The sequence below is a fragment of the Zerene cesonia genome, chromosome 7 (genome assembly GCF_012273895.1).
Source record: "Zerene cesonia ecotype Mississippi chromosome 7, Zerene_cesonia_1.1, whole genome shotgun sequence".
NCBI lineage: Eukaryota > Metazoa > Arthropoda > Insecta > Lepidoptera > Pieridae > Zerene > Zerene cesonia.
Window position 1 is genome coordinate 3,220,612 of NC_052108.1, and position 19,863 is coordinate 3,240,474.

The following is a 19,863-nucleotide window of genomic DNA, read 5'->3' on the forward strand; positions in this document are numbered from 1 at the left end:
CTCTACACCTACCTCCCAGCGACTGGCCAGCGTGGTGGATTATGGCTTGAACCCTCTTAGGAATCCGTGTCCCTGCAGTGGGAACATATGTATATGGGCACATGATGATGATGATGACCTATTTTTATGTTTTAAATAGTTAAATATGCGTTGAATTAATTCACAAGAACGATTAAAAGTATTATTGAAATAGGGACTTTGCTAAAAAAATAGTAATGCAGATGTACGCCAAATATACAATTTCGTTATTAAATAACATAAATAGATTTACTCATGTGGAGGTTCAAAAATATATTTGTAAATGACTATAAAGATTAGATTTGTTTATTTTTGTCAATATTCATTTTGCTTTTCTGATCGCCATAACCATACTGTAAAGTATAACTAATAATAGAATTAAATAATTCTTACTTTATATTATTATTCATGTGGAGTAATAAAGGTGAATGCGCGAGCAATTTGTAAAAGTTCAGAAACATCATACAAATACAAACATCATACAAATACAGCCAAAAATCTCGGATAACAAAAGCTAATTAAGCCCTGAAATTTTTACTTCATTCCTTGCCAGTTATAATTCCATACGCATAAGTCATAATCTCATCCGCGATGCGAGATGATTAAATGGCTATAACACAATGTTTGGAGGGTCTTGCCTTTGTGGGAGCCTCTCGACATGCTATTAATATGAAAACAATTCGTCCCCTGATGGTTACATGCGTCGGTACAGTGCGGGACACTATTGAGGGCGAATTTTGTGTTTTGTTCTGTTTTTATTTTAAGTATAATTATCTTTTTAGGTGATTAATTTGATAGAAAATTTGCAATACGAAATGCTAATGCTATGCTAATCGACGTACGAATTATCTTCACGTAAACCGTTATATAGACGACTAAATACGTTAATTTATTCTAAAGTTCTTAAAATCGTAAATCTAAATCGAAGTTGTTTTACTGTTATACTAAAAATAATGACTGCAACCCATACAGAAAATTCTATTTTCAGTCTTTTTAGCTGAAAGGCAGCAAAAATTAACATTAAGAAGTTGCATGGAAAGAGGCCATGTCATTACTTAAATATCATATACTTTGTATTGTGATCTCTTGATGGAATTGCATTTTAAAGTTTTATACTTCCAAAAACAAAACAATCAGTTTACCAGCTTCACTGTTATTTACTTTTAAATTAAAATGTATACCATTCTCCCTTGCTTCAACTATATTATTCAGATTGCAGCTGTAGCTGCAGCAGGCATCACCGTAACACTACCTGAAGTCGGTCCGGATAACTCAATCCACGAAACTATTGAAGACACCTCACTCGTCTTCTTTTCCTTTGCTTTGCTATAGAAAGCACATCAATATAACTAGAAACGTTCCTTCAACATTACCAACAGTGTACACTAAACGTTCCCCAAAGAGTTTGCATATGCGCACCGCCTGCAATCACCGATTGCTCCCATTGTGGCGCAGATTAAAATTTTAGGGTTCAGCCGCTAATGTGATTGCACTCTTCTCACTGCGGAACCGGTTCATGTGATCACAGCTCTATTATACGGGCGGTGTGTTATTTCTAATCATCGCAAATCACATTCGCAAATTTGACGTTTGGTCCGCACCGAGATGGGGCGTTGTGTTAACTGCGAATAACGTTTCATAATAAAAGTGATGATGATCGGATTTGAGCTTATTAAATGACTTTCTTAATTAAATTATATATGCTATAGGACCCAATTCTTGTTGATTTAATGTCATCATAAGTGTATTGTAAAATTTAATTAAAAATTATATGAAAAATCATACATGACATTTTATGTTTAATATACATATTTTAATTTGTCTTTAATTACCATGACGAAAGGTATTCATTTTTGAACATAAGCTACCAGGCTTGTATTTCCTTAGTGATATCAGTTTTATTGAAATTGTTTTATTATTTGCTATCATACGTTGCATGTACCTACATCTACATAGCAAGAAAAATCAACGTTTCCCGCCAAATCTTCAATACCTACTCGTAAATTAGCGTATTACTTTTTTCTACATTCTTTTCTTCTTGAGCTTCTTTTCGTTTTGAGACAAACTTCATATCTTAAACATTAATTTATATCATCAAACAAGCGGCGATACAAAGCAAAAATCACAACAGCTGATAAATTAAAAGAGAATTAAATGCAACCGAACGATTTCCATTACAACTAGAAAGATTTTAATTTCAATTCCCATTTTTCTATAGCCAGCGATGATTGAATAGGCAAATTGATTGCTGCAGTCTATTGTTGGCGCACGATATCGAACCTCGCAAAGTTGATTAAACCTGCGTCCGGAGCTTACTTCAACCGATCTCGGCTGTGTCGATGCACAATTGTTTCGCCACTCAATGTAATTACTGTATTCTTGCGTTGTTGTTATAAATGTATTAATGGGATTTAGAACACTTATTTGCTACACACAGAAAAGAAACCACAATACGATACTAGACCTTATATAGTTTTTAAATGTTTTTCATGAGTGTACCATTGACAAGTACTTTTAAAATTTAAGAATGACAATATCAAAAATTTATTTAAAATGATAAGGATTAATTTTTATGTTTCTTCAAAGGAAAGTTATTTAGTTGCACCTCTTACTTACCTGTAATTCAAAATTGCTTGAACGGATTTGAATGATTTTTTAGTTCGTTGGATTTGTCTCCTGGAATAGAAGAATAGGAATTAAAAATTTAAACACGTAGACAAAACAATATACTCGGGCAGAGCGGGCTGTCAAATCAAAATCAATAAGCATTAAATTACGTTTCGTAGAAAATAGTGAATTTTTTTTTTTACCCTTTACACGGTAGGTATTTAACAAGATTTTTATTATTTCATTGTATGTGATTAAATATAATATGTAGGAGAATTACGCACAAGTGTATTTAGAACATGGTTTTCACATATAAAAACTATTTTAATTCAATTTAGTTGTTTCACATAATAGATTCGTTTAGAACTGTCTTTTAACTCCTACATTATTAGAAGAGTATAGAAGTTATTCGGTAATATTGAATTCAAACAATTTTTAATAAAAACTTAGAAATATGGTTATATATATAGTTTCCTTTATCGTAATATATGATTCACCATTATTACATGTACGACTTAATTATGTAAAACCTGCAAGGAAACTTTTTATTTTTCAGAAACAACGATTAAACGCGGGACTTGGATATTTTTGAAAAAACAAAAGCGATTTGATAAATTTGTAACAGTCTTACCATAGGTCTAGGAGACTCCTCTAATTATACAAGAAATTATCACGAAAGCGCAAATTCCATTTTAATCTATCATCCTCAATGATTTTAAAACTAATTGGATACTACGCAATGAATATACCGTATTGAAAATTCGAATAAAATATTCCATAAAAAATACATAAAGAACCCGCGAAAGCAGATTATCAATAAACGTTAATGCGAACATCTCATTTCAAATAAAATATCCTGGGAAATATAAATCACTTGATTTTCATTCAGCTCGCATTTTGCTCGCGTTCATTCAATATTTTGGTATGAAATAAATGTATTGAATATTCGATATTAATGTATTCAACGGCGCCGGGCCGCAATTTTCATTTTGTAATTTTTACCAAGCTCCCATTTGCTTGTCAGCGGTCGTCAACATGTAGGCAGATATTTTATTTCAACTGTATTATGGAAATCTCATTAATAGCGAGGTTATGAATTAAGCGTTATGTTATTTCGGATGTTTATAATAATGTGTACTGGATTAGATACTAGATAATAAAGAAAAATACAATTTGTGAAAGTTTCTGTGAGTGGTTTTTTTTCATTTTCAATTTGCATTTTATTTATACTCAAATGGTTGTATGACGAGTCTATGTTAAGACTGAATCAAACTTTATAGTTTACTTTGAACATGTGACTTGGTGAAGAATGCCTTTAAGAGTAACTAAGCTAAGGCTATGGCCAAGGTCTGTGCATTGTTGTGTTTTATACTTCAAATTTCTTATTTAATAACTTTTTCTTTGTGAACACTATTTAAAACATATCAAAATATCATCGAATTACCTACTGTTATTTACATCACTATTAATTACTTCATGGAATTTTAATTAAAAGGTACGAATTTAAATGTAATACACTGTTTCAACTAGATTGATTTACACTTTTTATGCTTACTAAAATTTATACCTATAAAATCGATTACCAACCCAGCACATAAGAAAAGCAATTTTTTGTATAGACATGTATGATACATTAGAAAACAAAGCAGTAATTTTCCTTCGACGTGCCATATATCTATAAGCAGGTGCATTATAACGTCTTTGTTAGTGGAGGCAGATTGTTAGGTCTTTTGTTATCTATTCAGCTAGACTCCCTGTCTCACTATGTGACACTGTTAATTAGTAGGTGCACGGTGTCGTGGGCGTCAGCGAAGTAATCAATCTTGCACCTGCCGTTGCAGAGTTAGCGCGTGTGGATATGATATATTCTTTTTTTTATGCCATGAGCGGGCAACTGCTGGTTCGCCTGATGGTAAACGATCACCGCCCATGTATATTTGGAGAGATAGTGCATCTGTGAATGCGCTGTCCGCTTTTAAGGGGGAAGGGTGAGAAAAGGATTGACGACAGGAAAGAAGGAATGGACTGGGAAGGGTGAGGAAAAGGATGCGGGCTCCAGCTCGGCACTCACTGTACGAAACACGCTACACGCAAGTATCATGCTACTATTTCCGCTCAATTTTCTGTGGGGGCGTGATACTTCCCCGGTGCGAGCTAGCCCAATTCGTGGCGAAGCGTGCTTGATTTTTACATGAGGATATGTAATGATGTACTTTGGGAAAAACAATGATGGTTATGGGGGTGAGAACGCACTACGATGCAGAAGTAAGGCAGAAGTATGTTTGGTGTTTGACATAATAAAGCATAAATTATAAAAAAATATAATTAATCATCAGTATTTTAAAATATGGGAAAGACAAGATTTTGGGCATCTACAAATTTTTGTTTCTTTTTTTTATAATTTACTGTTTAATGCACTCACTTTTATATATTTGTGTGTGTACGTGTGAAAGAACTATCTCCATAAACTACTGAACTATACCTATTACGGATTATTATTATTATTCAATTTCCATAATATGCTTTTTAAATTCTTATTTAACGTCAAATTATCATACAACCACTAAACATATTCAGGCGCGTGATGTGATTTGAGCTCGAATTTTATCCACAGGCAATCAATTAATCACCTAAAATTATAAAACAGTTATAAGGTCATACAAAGGATTTTAAAACTTCGTACAATACCTATATTTTTACCTCGGGTCATGTACATTTTAACAAGCGTCAAAATAGGGCGTTTCCAGCGACTATACTCTCATATTACACCTTTCTTGCGGCTACAACCTCACCTGGTACAATCTGTGTAGTGCATTAGTTGATGACGTCACGGTTCCTCTGCCAGCACATTGACACACGTGGTAATCCCCTAAAAGATTGAAGTACCATTTCTGAGGTGGGCTGAATGCGAGAAATCTGACACATTGTGTAAAAACAAAAGAGGTCATATAATGCTATGCTGGCGTTAGGTGTTAATATTTTAGACAGGTGGCCTTTTGTGGTTTTAAGTTCAAATGCACATCATGATGGATCAAAAAAGAATATAACTCTATGGAAGATTGTTTACTACTGCTCCATTAGAATTTAGATATTGAACTAGATACAGGCATATACTTAATTACAGATCAAATAAATACGTTATAATTACGCGGCCTCAAAAGCTGTTTCCTAATATTTTCTTTAAAATTCTTCTCGTCGCGGATGTAAGCTTTGTTAGCTACATAAATTATTCATTACATAAAATAATAAACATAAGAGAGTTTCACGTTGAAGACATTTCATTCGACGTAGATAAATAATAAAAATCTTACCTACAACTGAGATGAAATTATGAATATGCTTTCAATGTTCGTCTTAAGATGTCTCGAGGCTCGTCTTGCAGTGGGGATATGATTTTCTTCGTTCCAACCGAAATAGAACTTAGGACTGACTACACAAAAGAGACATCTCAGAACGTAAGTACATTATGATATCATGAGATGTACAAAGGATTGAGACGTCAGTGGAATGCGAGAATAAGAAAAAGGGCGGCACATGCCCAACGTGGCATTGTAACAAGAGAATGGGAAAAATTTTATAAAAGATAAAGGTGCAAACACACTAGCCTTATTACACACGACTTGCGATGCGCGTTCACTGTGCCATTTAAACGAACTAAATAGAAAACTTTTCGAACTAATTGAACAATAACATGGCTTCCTTTATCGTCTGATAAATGTAGCCATGAAATTAGTGGGCTAAGCGTAGATGGTTTATTAAAAATGGCCTTAATTATTTCTTTTATACATGACTTAAAAAATAAGCTACATTTTCAGTACGTCGTACAATGTACCTGAATAATAATTTGCAAGCATAAAATACATGTATACTGATTTTCTTAAGCGTCTCATACGACCATCTCAACAGCTCATATATACTAAATCTAAACACATACTAAATACAAGTTTAGCTATACGTGCTTAATAAAATATTAATCTAAATGCAAGCCCAAGCAACGGTGACGCGCCAAGCATTCGCCACAACAAGGTATAATCACTATGCGCCTTTACGAGCGAATGTGCACAACCATTGTTATACCAACAAAATATCCCAATTACGTTGCGGTGAAAAGAATATAATCAAAAGTGATCTCACTCCTGTAAGGACAGGGCGGGCGGGAGCTGAATGAAAAATTTTAATTTCGAATGCAGTTTGTTAAAGAGCGTACAATAATACGCTCGGAGGAATTATTCAGCGGAAAGTAGATAATGTACAAAAGGGGTCCAAGTTTTTTGTTTGCATCTGATAATTATTGCCGGTTCGCTATTGTGAAAAATTTTTTTAATGTTACATGATAAATATGAATGTAGCCGCTCCGGAACGTAAATGAAAATTTGCGGGCGCAATGCAGTTTACTCGGTTTGCTGTAAAGTTTTAGTGTGTTTTTTTTATAAATTGTTGTGTTTTTCGATATAATCCTATCTTATAAATACAGTTATTTGTAATAAATACCTTCCATCTATGCATAAACATATTTAATATGTATTTCAAGAGCTCTTGATATAATTTTACAATGACTTTTTGTTTTGTTACTAAGCGTTTATTTTTGGCTATAAAATTTCAGACGGTTTGAATTAATACTTGTATTTTTTTTTCTAATTAGAAAAAAAGCAAATAACTCGGAATGATAAGTAACGAGGAATCAAATTGTCAATTTCTATTCAATCTTTTATTTGGTTAATTTAATCTAGATGAATTAAATATATAAACTCATAGCTACACAAGCATGACCAAAAAACCAAATAAGCAAAACCTATTTGATACGTATAAATTGAAATAGAGCTTCAATCCAGTCCGACGAATGACTAAACTAATCTTTTTTAGGACATTCTAAATAGCAAGAGAGCCCTTTGAGGCACGTCCGCAGTCCACAGAGGATAGTGATGGAGTAACCGTGTTCGGAGTGCGCAAAAACGAGTAATCCTTTAATTAAAGCTGCGGTCAAAGATAGAATTCACTCAGGGTGACAATTATTTTCAGTTTATGTTCGTACAAGCACAGATAACATAATACCATAGATAACATAATACTATACTAGTAAGTTGCACAAGTTTTTAAATTTGCATCGTAATTCTGGGCGTGGGGATAACATAAAATAATTATTGTTACTTTGTTATTAAGTTGTCTATTCCAGGTATTGACGAGAATTATATTAGCACAGTACACGCATAAAGATACAAATTTACGTAATATAGATAGGTACAGGATATTTCTAATTTATTTTATTACAACTTGCTAATTTTATTGAAGTAAAAATCCTAAAAAAATAACAAGCTTGGTGACCCTAATTAAACGAAATTCTATCAACACAGTTCATTTCGAGTAATTACTTTGACGTTTCACTTTTCCTGGTAATTTTCAGACGTTTTAGCAAGCGGTCGGTCAAAGCTATCTCCCGCTCCATTTCATTTATCTTAATTAATATGCTTTAACAAATTCGCAGTTTAACGTGTTTCTTATCGTAATAATTATACAAGTATTTAACTAAATTATGACGATAAATAATATGCGAATTAGGCAATTATGAATTTGCTACATTTTTATGAAAGTTTCGTTGTAACTTTAGTGTTTTTTAAAAACAACCAGTATTAAAGACTTTTCCATTTTTTATTCTGTTTGTAGTAAAAGTACATTTTATTGAATAGATGCATGCAATATTTAGCAAACAGCTATTAATATTAAATTTCCAATCAGAAATTTTACTTCGATGTATAAAAATAGGAATATAAATACAAAAGAGAAGATTTAGAACTGAGAAGACTGTAAGAGAACTGATCCTTTTTTCAATTCGCATATTAACGTAACAATTTCATCCTGATCTCTATAATGTTAATTTTATTCATTTATCAATTGCTGTTAGTGTAGAATAATTGAATTTTTTACACATGCCTAAGCAAATAACAATTCAAAACATATACTAGGTAATTAATTGATGTGCTGATGACATTTCAAATACTGAATACCCAAACAATCATCAGTCTCATCACTAATCCAGTACGTCTGAATCCCATTGAGCGAATGTCCCTAGAATGTTCTCCAATGAAAATCAGTTGGCCTTAATTACCTCTTAATGAATTGACTGTGGATCCCACCGCAATTCCGCTATCCCATCCGGTGGAAAATTGTCCGGCTCACGTGTTTATCTCTGCAAATGGCTTCTTTAATATTGTTCGGGGAATTTCGGTTTGTATACGAACAAGAACTGAGCGTATGTGTTGGTGCGGGTAAAGGATATAATGAGCGTTAGAGGTTTGATTTTTGGTAGGTACATACCTACACCTACGTATATATCTTATTTAGGCGTTAAATAATGTATTTCAAAAAACGTAGCACCTAAATATGATTACTGTATGATTTAGATACCTAGATATTGAACATACTTAAATAATTTATAACTTAAAATGGTCAAAAGTATAAGGTACATTACGCTACGCTTACGCTATTCTTATATTCTATATAATAATATATTTACTAAAATATTGTTCAATATCACATAATTGTATAAATATAAGCTTTAGTGTTTCAATGAAATAAAAAGGTAGACAGCTATTTAGCAATTCGCGCGAGTTTACAAAGCAAATTGTATCATGATATGTTTATGAAGTTTAGTTACATTAAAAACTATTACGTGCTGTACCGTTTTAGCTGCGAACGAACTCGCGGGGAAAACCAAGTATTTCTATAGCTGTGTAAATCTGATACTATACCTAACTGCCAAGTATTATCAAAATCTTTTCCATTGAAGTAAAAACCGCTCTTTTCCGTGAGAGACACATACATATCCATCCATCATCCATCCATTCTCACAAACTTTCGCATTCATTATATGAGTAGGATTGAATAGTTATTTGTTTGGAGACTATAGCTCTGTATCAAATTTTATACAGATTCGATGAGCTGTTTTCCCGTAAACACCCATATCTCCATCCATCCATATACCATATACCTATACTTACAAACTTTCGCGTTTATAATGCTTAGTTATTCGTAATGTGGCAATATACTTATCCATAAATGTATTTCTTTATTGAAATAGAGCATAAGACATTTTATATTACTGTAATTTAATATTTCAATTGATTAATATAATGAGAATATTGTGTGTAATATTGCACACTAATTTTTAATGAAAAAACCAAATTATGGATTAAACAACAGTTTTTTTCTCAATCTTTTGCGAAACTTTAAAGTAATTATTTAGAATCATTAGCGATATCATCCTGCAGTTGTAGCCAATCTCATAAAAATCATGTATTTCCAGTCTTATAAGGGCAGACATTTGCGTGCCATTGAGAAGCGATCATCTGAGAGGGGGTGGGGGGTTGGTGGCAATTATTGAGCAAATGTAATAGCAGCATTGTGATAGAGAACTGCGCTCTGCCGACTAGCGTTGATTAGTGGCCCGGAGTGCAGTGGAGCCGGTGGGAATTTATGTTTTATGAGTTATTTAAGATAATGGTGAGATCTAGTTATTAGGGATACTGTATATCTATAATTGAAAATATCAAATATATGATTAAAAACTCAGTAAATAAACTTAATCGAATCAAAAATTTAGAAAGTTAGTTAAAGTTAAAGTTAAAACAAAAGTTTTATTATTTAGAAATTAAAACAAATACAAGAAAATAAAAAGTTAAATGTATTCAATGGATATGGAATTGAATTACCTAAGTAAAATTAGGTTGATGGGTGAGCACTTTTATGGTTAGTAAATTGCCTTGGGCTCCTGAATGTTTTAGGACTTTTTAATGAAATAGTTTTTACTTCCCAAGAATATCTCTAACAAACACAAAACCAGAAATTTTTCGTTTTTATGATATTAGTATACGTGTAGATATACATAAAATTATCTTAAACGTTAATCACATCTTAGTGTTACATAAAATTAAATATAAAGAAATTCTGACTGCTAGGGAAATAATAAACACTAAAAAATAAACTTCGCTCCTCGACAATTTATCACGAAACAGCTTTTAATATAACTCATTATTATCCAATCAAATGAAAAATTAAAACGAGATGTATAAGTGTGTATAAAGTTTTACCAAATATACTGCCATTTACCAAATATTACGTTATAAAGTGACCTAAAGTAAAGTAAGTTCTAATCATTCGATGGTACGATATTAAAATTATAACACAAGTATAAAGATTATAAGCTTATATAACTCAAGCTTAAAAAACTTGCTATGTTGAACCGATATTTACTTGTAATGTAATAACTTCTATAATAACGACTCCATTGCTATCTCTGTTCCTGATTATATTTGCGACGAGCCACGAACACGCCCTCTTCCATCCCCTATTATATTAACAAAGTATTACAAAACGACTTATTTACGCTCACAGTAAGCTGTAAATCCAACTTTAACCGTATACAAATAAAGCTTATTTTCAAGTTATCGGTTTTATATTGTGTAAGCACATAAATTCACGCAGTTTCGATTTGTCTATAAAATAATACACTTTGAGCTTTGTCTGAGAATCATTGAGAGGCAAGTGATGTTTTAGCATTCAATGAATTTAATTAATTAAAACCCGCTTTTGTTCGCCGCTTTTGATTAAATAAACATTAAAAATTATTACTTGGATGGCCTTTGTTATTTGATTATTGACACAAAGAAATATTAGTTAAACGTTGTGAATAAACATTGGTTTTATGAGAATATTAATTACCATGTATAATTTGTGGAGACGAATTAATATTGCGATCATGAAATAAGTTACGTGAACGCAAATCTGCGCAACTAATAATTACTGTAGGAATCATAATACCTACTGTCATTATTAGTTATATTACTCCAAACGATCCTCTCTAATTAATTGGCATTAACGAAAAAACAACTATTACTTCTGGGACATGCTATCCGATATTGTAAATAGCAGAGATATTATTCTTTTTGATAACTTCTTTTGATTTATATGGTTTGTAATAACATAGATATGCAAATTGATAGATTTTGAAGCGACTTTCATAAGAAAAGTATGAAGTTCGTTAGGTTGATAAAAATAGGAAAAAAAAACACATTCTTGGTACTTTGGATGATTACAAAACTGTAATTTTTATGGTTATTTTAGAGAAAATGGCCGTATCTGACAAAACAATATTGTTCGATTACAATCGATAGACCGACTGGAAAAGGAAATAAATGGAGTATTTTTAGTTGGTTATAAATGTATTTTTGTCTCTAGTTAAATAATTATAAAGGGGGTTGCCATTAACAAAATATTTGAAAGCTTTTTAAATAAATTATTGTTGCTTTTACACGCAACACCAGCTGACCAGATCTGTACGAAATTTACTATATAGGCTACTTACCTTTTACGCTGGTACTACAAGAGTTAAAGAAAAAAGCGACGACGTACATGGGTCCATGAGTAGGTGTTTAGAGCTTTTCTTGCCTAGAAATTAAATACAAAACTTGAAATCATTTAATTCAATTATTTAAAACAAATGTCAGTTCTCGTTATTCCAAACAAACAACAATAAAACATATGTATTAATTATTTTTTTGAACAGTTAATCTAAATCAGAACTTATATTATCGTTATTTTCAATTGCGATTTCTTTATAACCCATTTGGACCACGGGTATAAGGCAGTTTACACATTTTCAAACTAGACAAAGGACCATATAGTGTAACTAAGGTTAAGAAGCAATTCTTAAATAAATATTAAACACACACGCGACCAAGTGGACAAAATGCGGTTAAATAACTATGCTACCTAATATAATCAATATTACAATTAATCATACTTAGCCTGAACAATAAGAATTAGCCACTAAAAACAGAGAATTTGAATATCTTTTCTTATAACACTAATGGACGGACGGACAACTCTTATTCACAACCAATCTTCATATTCCTCAAAAGCATTGTTCCAAACATCATACTTACCCGTATTTTTAAGTAGTAACTTAAAATATGGCGTTCCGCGCAATTTCGAAATGTTCATATAAACCAACAATGGACGCGTTACTTGTATCTCTAAGAGGTTCTATTGTTTAATGCCACAATTAGTTGTGAATTCTCGAATGAAAGAAACTGCCCAAGTCACTGGACAGTGGTGTGCGAACGAACGGATTTGATACTTGTTTCTTGCTTTTTTTGATGTCACGTTCGAGTTAGAACAAACGTAGCCAATTTCCGTGGGTTGCGTGCAGATCCAATCTCGAGTTATTGCTGAGAGAGAAACATTTGCTTCCATTCGAATAATCTTACTGTTTACATGTTAGTTTTTTAAGATTAAAGTAAACAATCGCTACGCTCCATCGATATCATATTGTATCTAATTATTGAAATAATGTTTCATATTGGTTGAGTTAATTGTTAGTTATGTTAATATGGCATGGGGTGTCCCTTAGGGACATAAAGCCGTAAAACAGTAAAAGAAATTCAATTCATTGTATCTATGAAGACTAAAAGTTTAGGTCAAACATATTGTAAATTTCCAAAAAAAAAAAAATAACTACAACGAAATGTAGGTTGATACAGTCATTTTTTTGGGTTATTGTTATTCTTTTAGTATAAGGAAAGAAACCATAACTAAAAGCTAAAAACTAGAAGTAGAAGAAGTTTTAATAGCTGTTTTATAAATTTAGTAAAATCATTAATTTAACTCAGTATCAAAGCTGTTCGTTACACGACCGCTTTTCGGCTGTATTCTGCCCACGAAGCCGAATGATAGCCACTAAAATATGTTCACATACACGGAAATAAAACATTGATAAATCATAAAAAACACACACGTATTTTTTAACAACACGTTTTTCATAGATTTTGAAATATTCGTTTAAAGCTGATATAATGATTTTTTTATTGCATATCCCATGTTTATCAAAGACATATCTTCTGTTAACCTCTCCTGGTAATTATGGGCTTATACATTACATTACCTGTTATGGAAATGATCTTATTCTCGTAGTTTAAAAAGTCTCCACAAGTTCTCCACGTATATAACACATTATTAATTTGTTGTTAAAATAAATAAATTATGAGAATATAATAAAACCATACGACCTACTACGATACGTTTTAGCGATCTACTATTTAGGTACTTTTCAATCGACTTAAAAAAAGAGGTTATTAATTTGACTGTATTTTTTTGTTCATTATGATTCTCCTTTTATTCGAAAGGTGGTGCCTCGTACGTGGTCCCGGTAACTTACTACTACTGACAATTTGAAGGCTGTTTATTTATCTGTTTAAAATAATTATTTATCAACATTTTTTTAGAAAAATTGTTATCAAAGAAGCGTATCTAGGTTTTTAGGTCCTCGCTAAACATGGCTAGACTCCAAACTCATATTCATAAAGCAACTGCCGAAACAGTGATCAATTTAGCAATAAACAGGGCTATTTTTATATTCCACTGTACACTGAACATTATTTAAGGGCTGTATTAATGCAAAATCTGTATTTCAGAAACCCTTGGGATTAATAGGACAATGTTATGTTGAAAATTATCTTACCACTATGAAAATATTAATTATTATTATATACACAAATTATGTCACCTACAGAAGTAGGGAGGGGGAGAGTGACATTATGAATATAAAAATACCTAAAATTCGTGTGAGGTAATACATATTAGGATAGATGCCCTATACTACAGACCTGAAGAAATGAAAATGCTAAAAGTATATAAAATACAAAAACCAAATATTTTCTCAATACATATGCTCTGATACATAGGGCCTAATACAAGTATATTTAAATAATAATAAAACAGGTAAATACTGCTATAATAAATAACGCAATATTACATTTCCCTCACACTTGGAGCTGGTCAGCCCTACACTCGAAATATATCTATTTCACATTCACCTAGACTCCATTGTTTATTAAGCCAAAAAAAGTTTCCATTTTTCCATTGTTATGCTCTTTTGTTTTATGAAATGCAAAGCTTTGGATACTCGGTTTTTATACAAATTGGGGAAGAGTTATTCGTACGCGAAATCTATATTTGTAGTTTACATGTATTTATTCTATCCAATTTGGTTCAGTTCGTTTTATCCAGCCTTTTGATATTAAAATATGTTATTTATTTAGAGCAAGCCTATAATTGTGTTTGCATACCTTCATTTAAAAATACTTTTGTATTGTTTAATTACGATTATGTGGTAAGTTGTTTTCAAACAATTAAGTTATACTCTCATCTATAATTATTGACTAGCGATCTGCGCCGGCTTCGCCTATGGTACATATATACTGTAATTTATAGCAATCACGGATCACGTACCCATCCAACGGTGAGAGTTTTTGAAATCGGTCCAGTAGATCCTGAGATTGGTATGCTAAAACAAACAAACAAACTTTTCATCTTTGTATTATTGAAAATATCAATAGGTATATAAGATTAGATTTAGATATATACTTAATATTTACTGAAAATCTTCGTTTGATGTGTTGCGAATGGCTGCACTGATTCGCCCAAATTAAAGCAAAGAAATAGATTTAATTTAATTTAATATTTTGAGATATTATTTTTATAACAGGACGCGATTTATCTGTTGCAATTTTAGATAATAGAATATTCTATGGTAACAATTACGAAATAACCTAATATTTATAATAATCTTAAGATCATTTTTATTTTGTTATTAAAATAAATTCTATTTCAATAATACTACTCGTTTTTTCGCGTCACCCGTATTAGTCGCATTCATGTATTGTATATGCACCTCCACCAATTGCCGAACGAGGTTTGTCGTATCCACATTCGTGTGGACAATCAGTTCAAAAACCTTCAATTGTTCCAGAGCTTTCCAATCATCCTTATGTCTTATAGCCACATTAAACAGCTCATTGAGAACATCCTTAGATTTCTTAATGAGACTTAAAATGAATCCAGCTTTATACGGCGCATCGTCTCTATGAAAATCTTTTATCGATTGAAGCGACTTTATTTTCACCTGCGAGTCATATAGAGTCTGTTCTACAAGCGTCGCAATTTTGCTTTTAAGATTATCATCTTTGTCATCTTCATCCTCGTTAACATTTTTGGGAGGAAGGTCCTCTAATGTTCCAGAAACTAGCCAGTATCTTCGGCCATCTTTGTTACTCCCTTTAACTGTTGTTTCGTCTTCAAGCTTGACAGTTGGGGGCGAAATTGTTGGTTCCTTATCATTAGATACTGTGAGGTCAATGAGATTTAAAACTTCACAATAATTAATACACGTGAAACCTAAAAAGTTTATGTTCAATGTTATTAAAGAATTATTGATTCAAAAATGAAGAATGAAGTTTGTCAATAGATGTTTAAAACTTGGTTAAAGGTGTTATAATTTAAAATTATAATTGATAGGATACCTCTGTGCAGTGGCATCATATATGGGCTGACGATGTTAATGTATAGAAATAATTATATGTTCTTACCAAGAAAAAATATTACCAACCACATGATTTTGCATGAAAAATACGTTCAAACATCGCTTCGGCAATAAAAATCTCAATAACAATTACAATCGAGAACTTAATTTAACACAGCACTTAAATGGTAATGAAAATTAAAATATTATGGCACCTATTTATCACTTCAAATAGTAGTTAGTATTCTATTATCTTTTTGCAATATGTATCCTTCTTGACATTGTCTATCACATTAAGAAAAACATATTAGTGACTACACACTTTTGAAAATATAAATTAATAGTAATAAAATGAAATTAATTCGTAAAACTCAACGTATTCTAAAATTTCTCTCACACGATTTTCAATTGAGCCACTACAGATATTGTCACAATGTATTTGGAATAAAGGACCTGCTACAACCTGAAAAAGTAAAGTTTCTTATACGTAATTATTATAATCCGCTATTTTTTAACAACAATAATAATTGAATCTAGCTTAGACTTAATATCTATTGGGTATCTAATAAAAAATAAAAGACTCGTTGGGGTGGAATAAAAAAGCGTCTCAGTTTACAATTTTTTTAGTCTGTTTTAAAACATTACTTTCATTGAAATAACAACGGACATTTAAAGACTGACCGGTGTCCGCTCAATCGGGTATTATATTTAAAGAATTGTTTTGACCACTGTAGTACTAAATTATTTAGTATATATTATCTGTGCCACTATATAACTATTGATTTTCAAAGATTCGAATATTAAAGCACTAAATTAATAATGAATCTTCTTTGTAGGATTATAATCAATCAGCAATAAGTAAATGTATATTTTATAATCGATTTATATTTATATACCAATAGGTACAATGTATCAATAAAGTTTAGCACACAGATATAAATTAATTAAATATACTTGCCTATTTGTCAAATAATATTTTACATTATTTTAAGCATGACCCATTAACGATAAAACAAATAAGGAGTGAGGATCATAATGCAGTTATAGATATAATTAAACAGTATTATTTGACTGAGCATGTGTTTGTACAAACAAGAAATATGGACCTCAAAGAGGATCGTGCAATTGATGAATATATCGCTATGTTGCTCAAACAAGGTATGATTTGTTAATTACTCATTTATTGTTTACTTCCATACATCCATATCCATGCATGTTTGATCCACGTGTACGAATTTACAGGTAATTCAATGTATGCAAGAGCTAAAGACGGCGCAGTAGCTGGACTATGTGTAAACTTCGCTTCTAGTCCAGTCGATCCGAAAAATCTCAGAAACTATGCTTTTTATCGACAGGTATAACTATAATAATATTTTTGCAATTACATTCAACATTTGCTATGAATCTGTCTTTTAGGAACTTTAATTATTTGTCGAATTTTTATTTTGTAAACTTGCAAAATTTAAATAATCACCATTGATAATTATGACAGAACCTGCATCGAATTTTAAATCGTACTCATAGTAAATATGAAAATTAATTGAAATTTTGTTTATTATTAAAGTTGTGTGTTCATACTGCACGCTTAATTAATGTGTCGTTGGTTTATTACCCACTGTAAATTATTTATGGTTCTGGTTCAGGTATGTATTGCGATGTATTTGAATTAATCAACATCGAAACGAATTTATTTATACAGGTATGTTAATAATAATAGTATATTTTTGTTACTAGGATCCGAACACCAAAGACTTTCTCTACTTTATAGCGAAATTGCAAGAAACACCCAATTTATGGAACATTTACAAACAACCGAAAATTTTCGAGGTAAGAACTTTATCACTATCACTACAACATAGTATAAAACAATGTGGCTTTCCGCGTATATATGTATGTATGCTTAGATATTTAAAAACTATACAACGGACTTTGGACTTTTTTTTATAAATTCAAGAGGAAAGTTCATGTGTATAATAACTATATATTATAATAACTTCTATTAAAGTAGTTCGAATTTAACGCGTGCGAAGCCGCGGGCAAAAGCGAGTTTGTAATAAATTATACACCTAAGCACAAATATTTAATTAATATGCGATATGTAAAAACTTTGAAAAAAAATTGGTTTGTAAATATTAATATTAAAAAGATCCTTCTCTATTGAATTATTCGTTAAAGAATTCGGGACGTCTGCGTATGACTAATATACTGTTAGATAAACTTAGACGCTTTCTTCACCAGCTAGGAAAATACTAGGCCTTTTGGGAGAGTTCCGGACATATCGGTGTCCTCGTTGTTCTCAGGATCACAACATCATCAGGATCTATATTTATGTAGACATCTAGCTATTGCCCACATATCGGGACATAGGGACATAAGGACAAAGAAGGCGACTTCGTTTCATACTACGTAGTGATCATGTGCAGTTAACACATTTTGCAATAGCATTTTTCAGGTTGGCTTCAACATTCAAACCCATTGTTATAAACTTTACTTTACAATTCATTACATTGTTATTTTCGAATAAGTGAATTGTTTAATATTTAATCACTCTTTCTCTCCAAACCTCGTTTCAAGATTAAGATGCTCGCCGTGCTTCCGGAGTTCCGTCGTCAAGGGGTAGCTGTGACGTTGGCTGAAAAAGCGAAGGAACAGGCCCAGGACCAAGGCTATAATGTCGTCAGAATGGATTGTATTAACCAGTACGAGTGAGTACTTCTTGTTACTGCTTATATTTTTCAATGATCGCTTAGTTTCAAATCGAATGACAGCAATAAGTAATTAGCTACCTACATTTATAAATGTAAAATTTACTTTATATTTAGTCAGACTTCAAACGGCGAATATTATTCCCATATTACACATTGAAAGAGCTAACAACTATAATGCATCTTTTTGTTTTTGTTTGTAATTTCACATAAATCTAAACAAATATAATATTCTCAACAAAGCATATTTTTATGTCTATAGATTATACACTTATATACTGGTATTTATATCCTTTCAACATTATAACTCGACGAATTATATACACCATTATTTACAGTTATAGTTAAAAAACAATTAATATATCTTTGCACGTGCATACATGTGACGATATAAGAACATAATATGGTATTGAGGTCTATGAACGATGACAAACGATTTAACACAGGTGTCTGTACTGTAACCAATAAAAAATCTAGTTATTAAATAAACTTAGTTCATATACTTAAGTAAAAATTTATACTTTGAATTTTTAAATAGTATAAACATTGGTCCATTCATCGAACGTTTGCACGCAGCTGTAACTTTGCATAAACGCAAAACTCTAATGAATTAGACTTCTTTCTTATTGAATTAGTCAAATTCTAGAAGCACTATCCCATACATACATCTATAGCGATCTACTGACCTACAATTGCCTATTTAAACTATAGCTTATGCTCACTGGCGATTTCTAGCTATTATAATAGTTTTTTTCATTACCAGCTTCAAGATAGCAGAGCGCTGTATGATGTCATGCCTTGTAAAGTTTCCATTGCACAAACTTAGAGGACCAAACGCGCCTTTCATTAAACGAAACTCCGAACACAATAGATGTGTGCGTGTGTATGTACACGCACGCATACACACAGATCGGGATAAAGAAATAAGAGGACGAGATGATTTCGAGAATTTATTAGAATAACTTATTCGATTTTATCGATAAAATTAGAAGTGTGCTGTTTTTTATGCTTTTAATGAGTAATTTGTTTAAAATTAAATAGTGATTTTGAAAATAAAATTTCTACTTTTTTTAAATCAATTTTATAATGTATTAGGATACGAATGAAGGTAGTCGTATATATTATGCCAACTTCGATATTTAAACTTAATACAGAAATTGAGCTATTCGTGCATTCGATGTT

General features: G+C 31.6%; 1 protein-coding gene across 1 annotated transcript; it reads left to right on the plus strand.

The window, feature by feature from the left end:
- Positions 1 to 16,327: 16,327 nt before the first annotated feature.
- Positions 16,328 to 19,643, plus strand: LOC119828205. Its single transcript, XM_038350306.1, has 6 exons — positions 16,328 to 16,447; positions 16,969 to 17,134; positions 17,219 to 17,331; positions 17,711 to 17,803; positions 18,551 to 18,681; positions 19,445 to 19,643. Exons 1-6 carry the CDS (start codon positions 16,328 to 16,330, stop codon positions 19,641 to 19,643), a joined length of 822 nt encoding a protein of 273 aa, XP_038206234.1.
- The last annotated feature ends 220 nt before the right edge of the window (positions 19,644 to 19,863 follow it).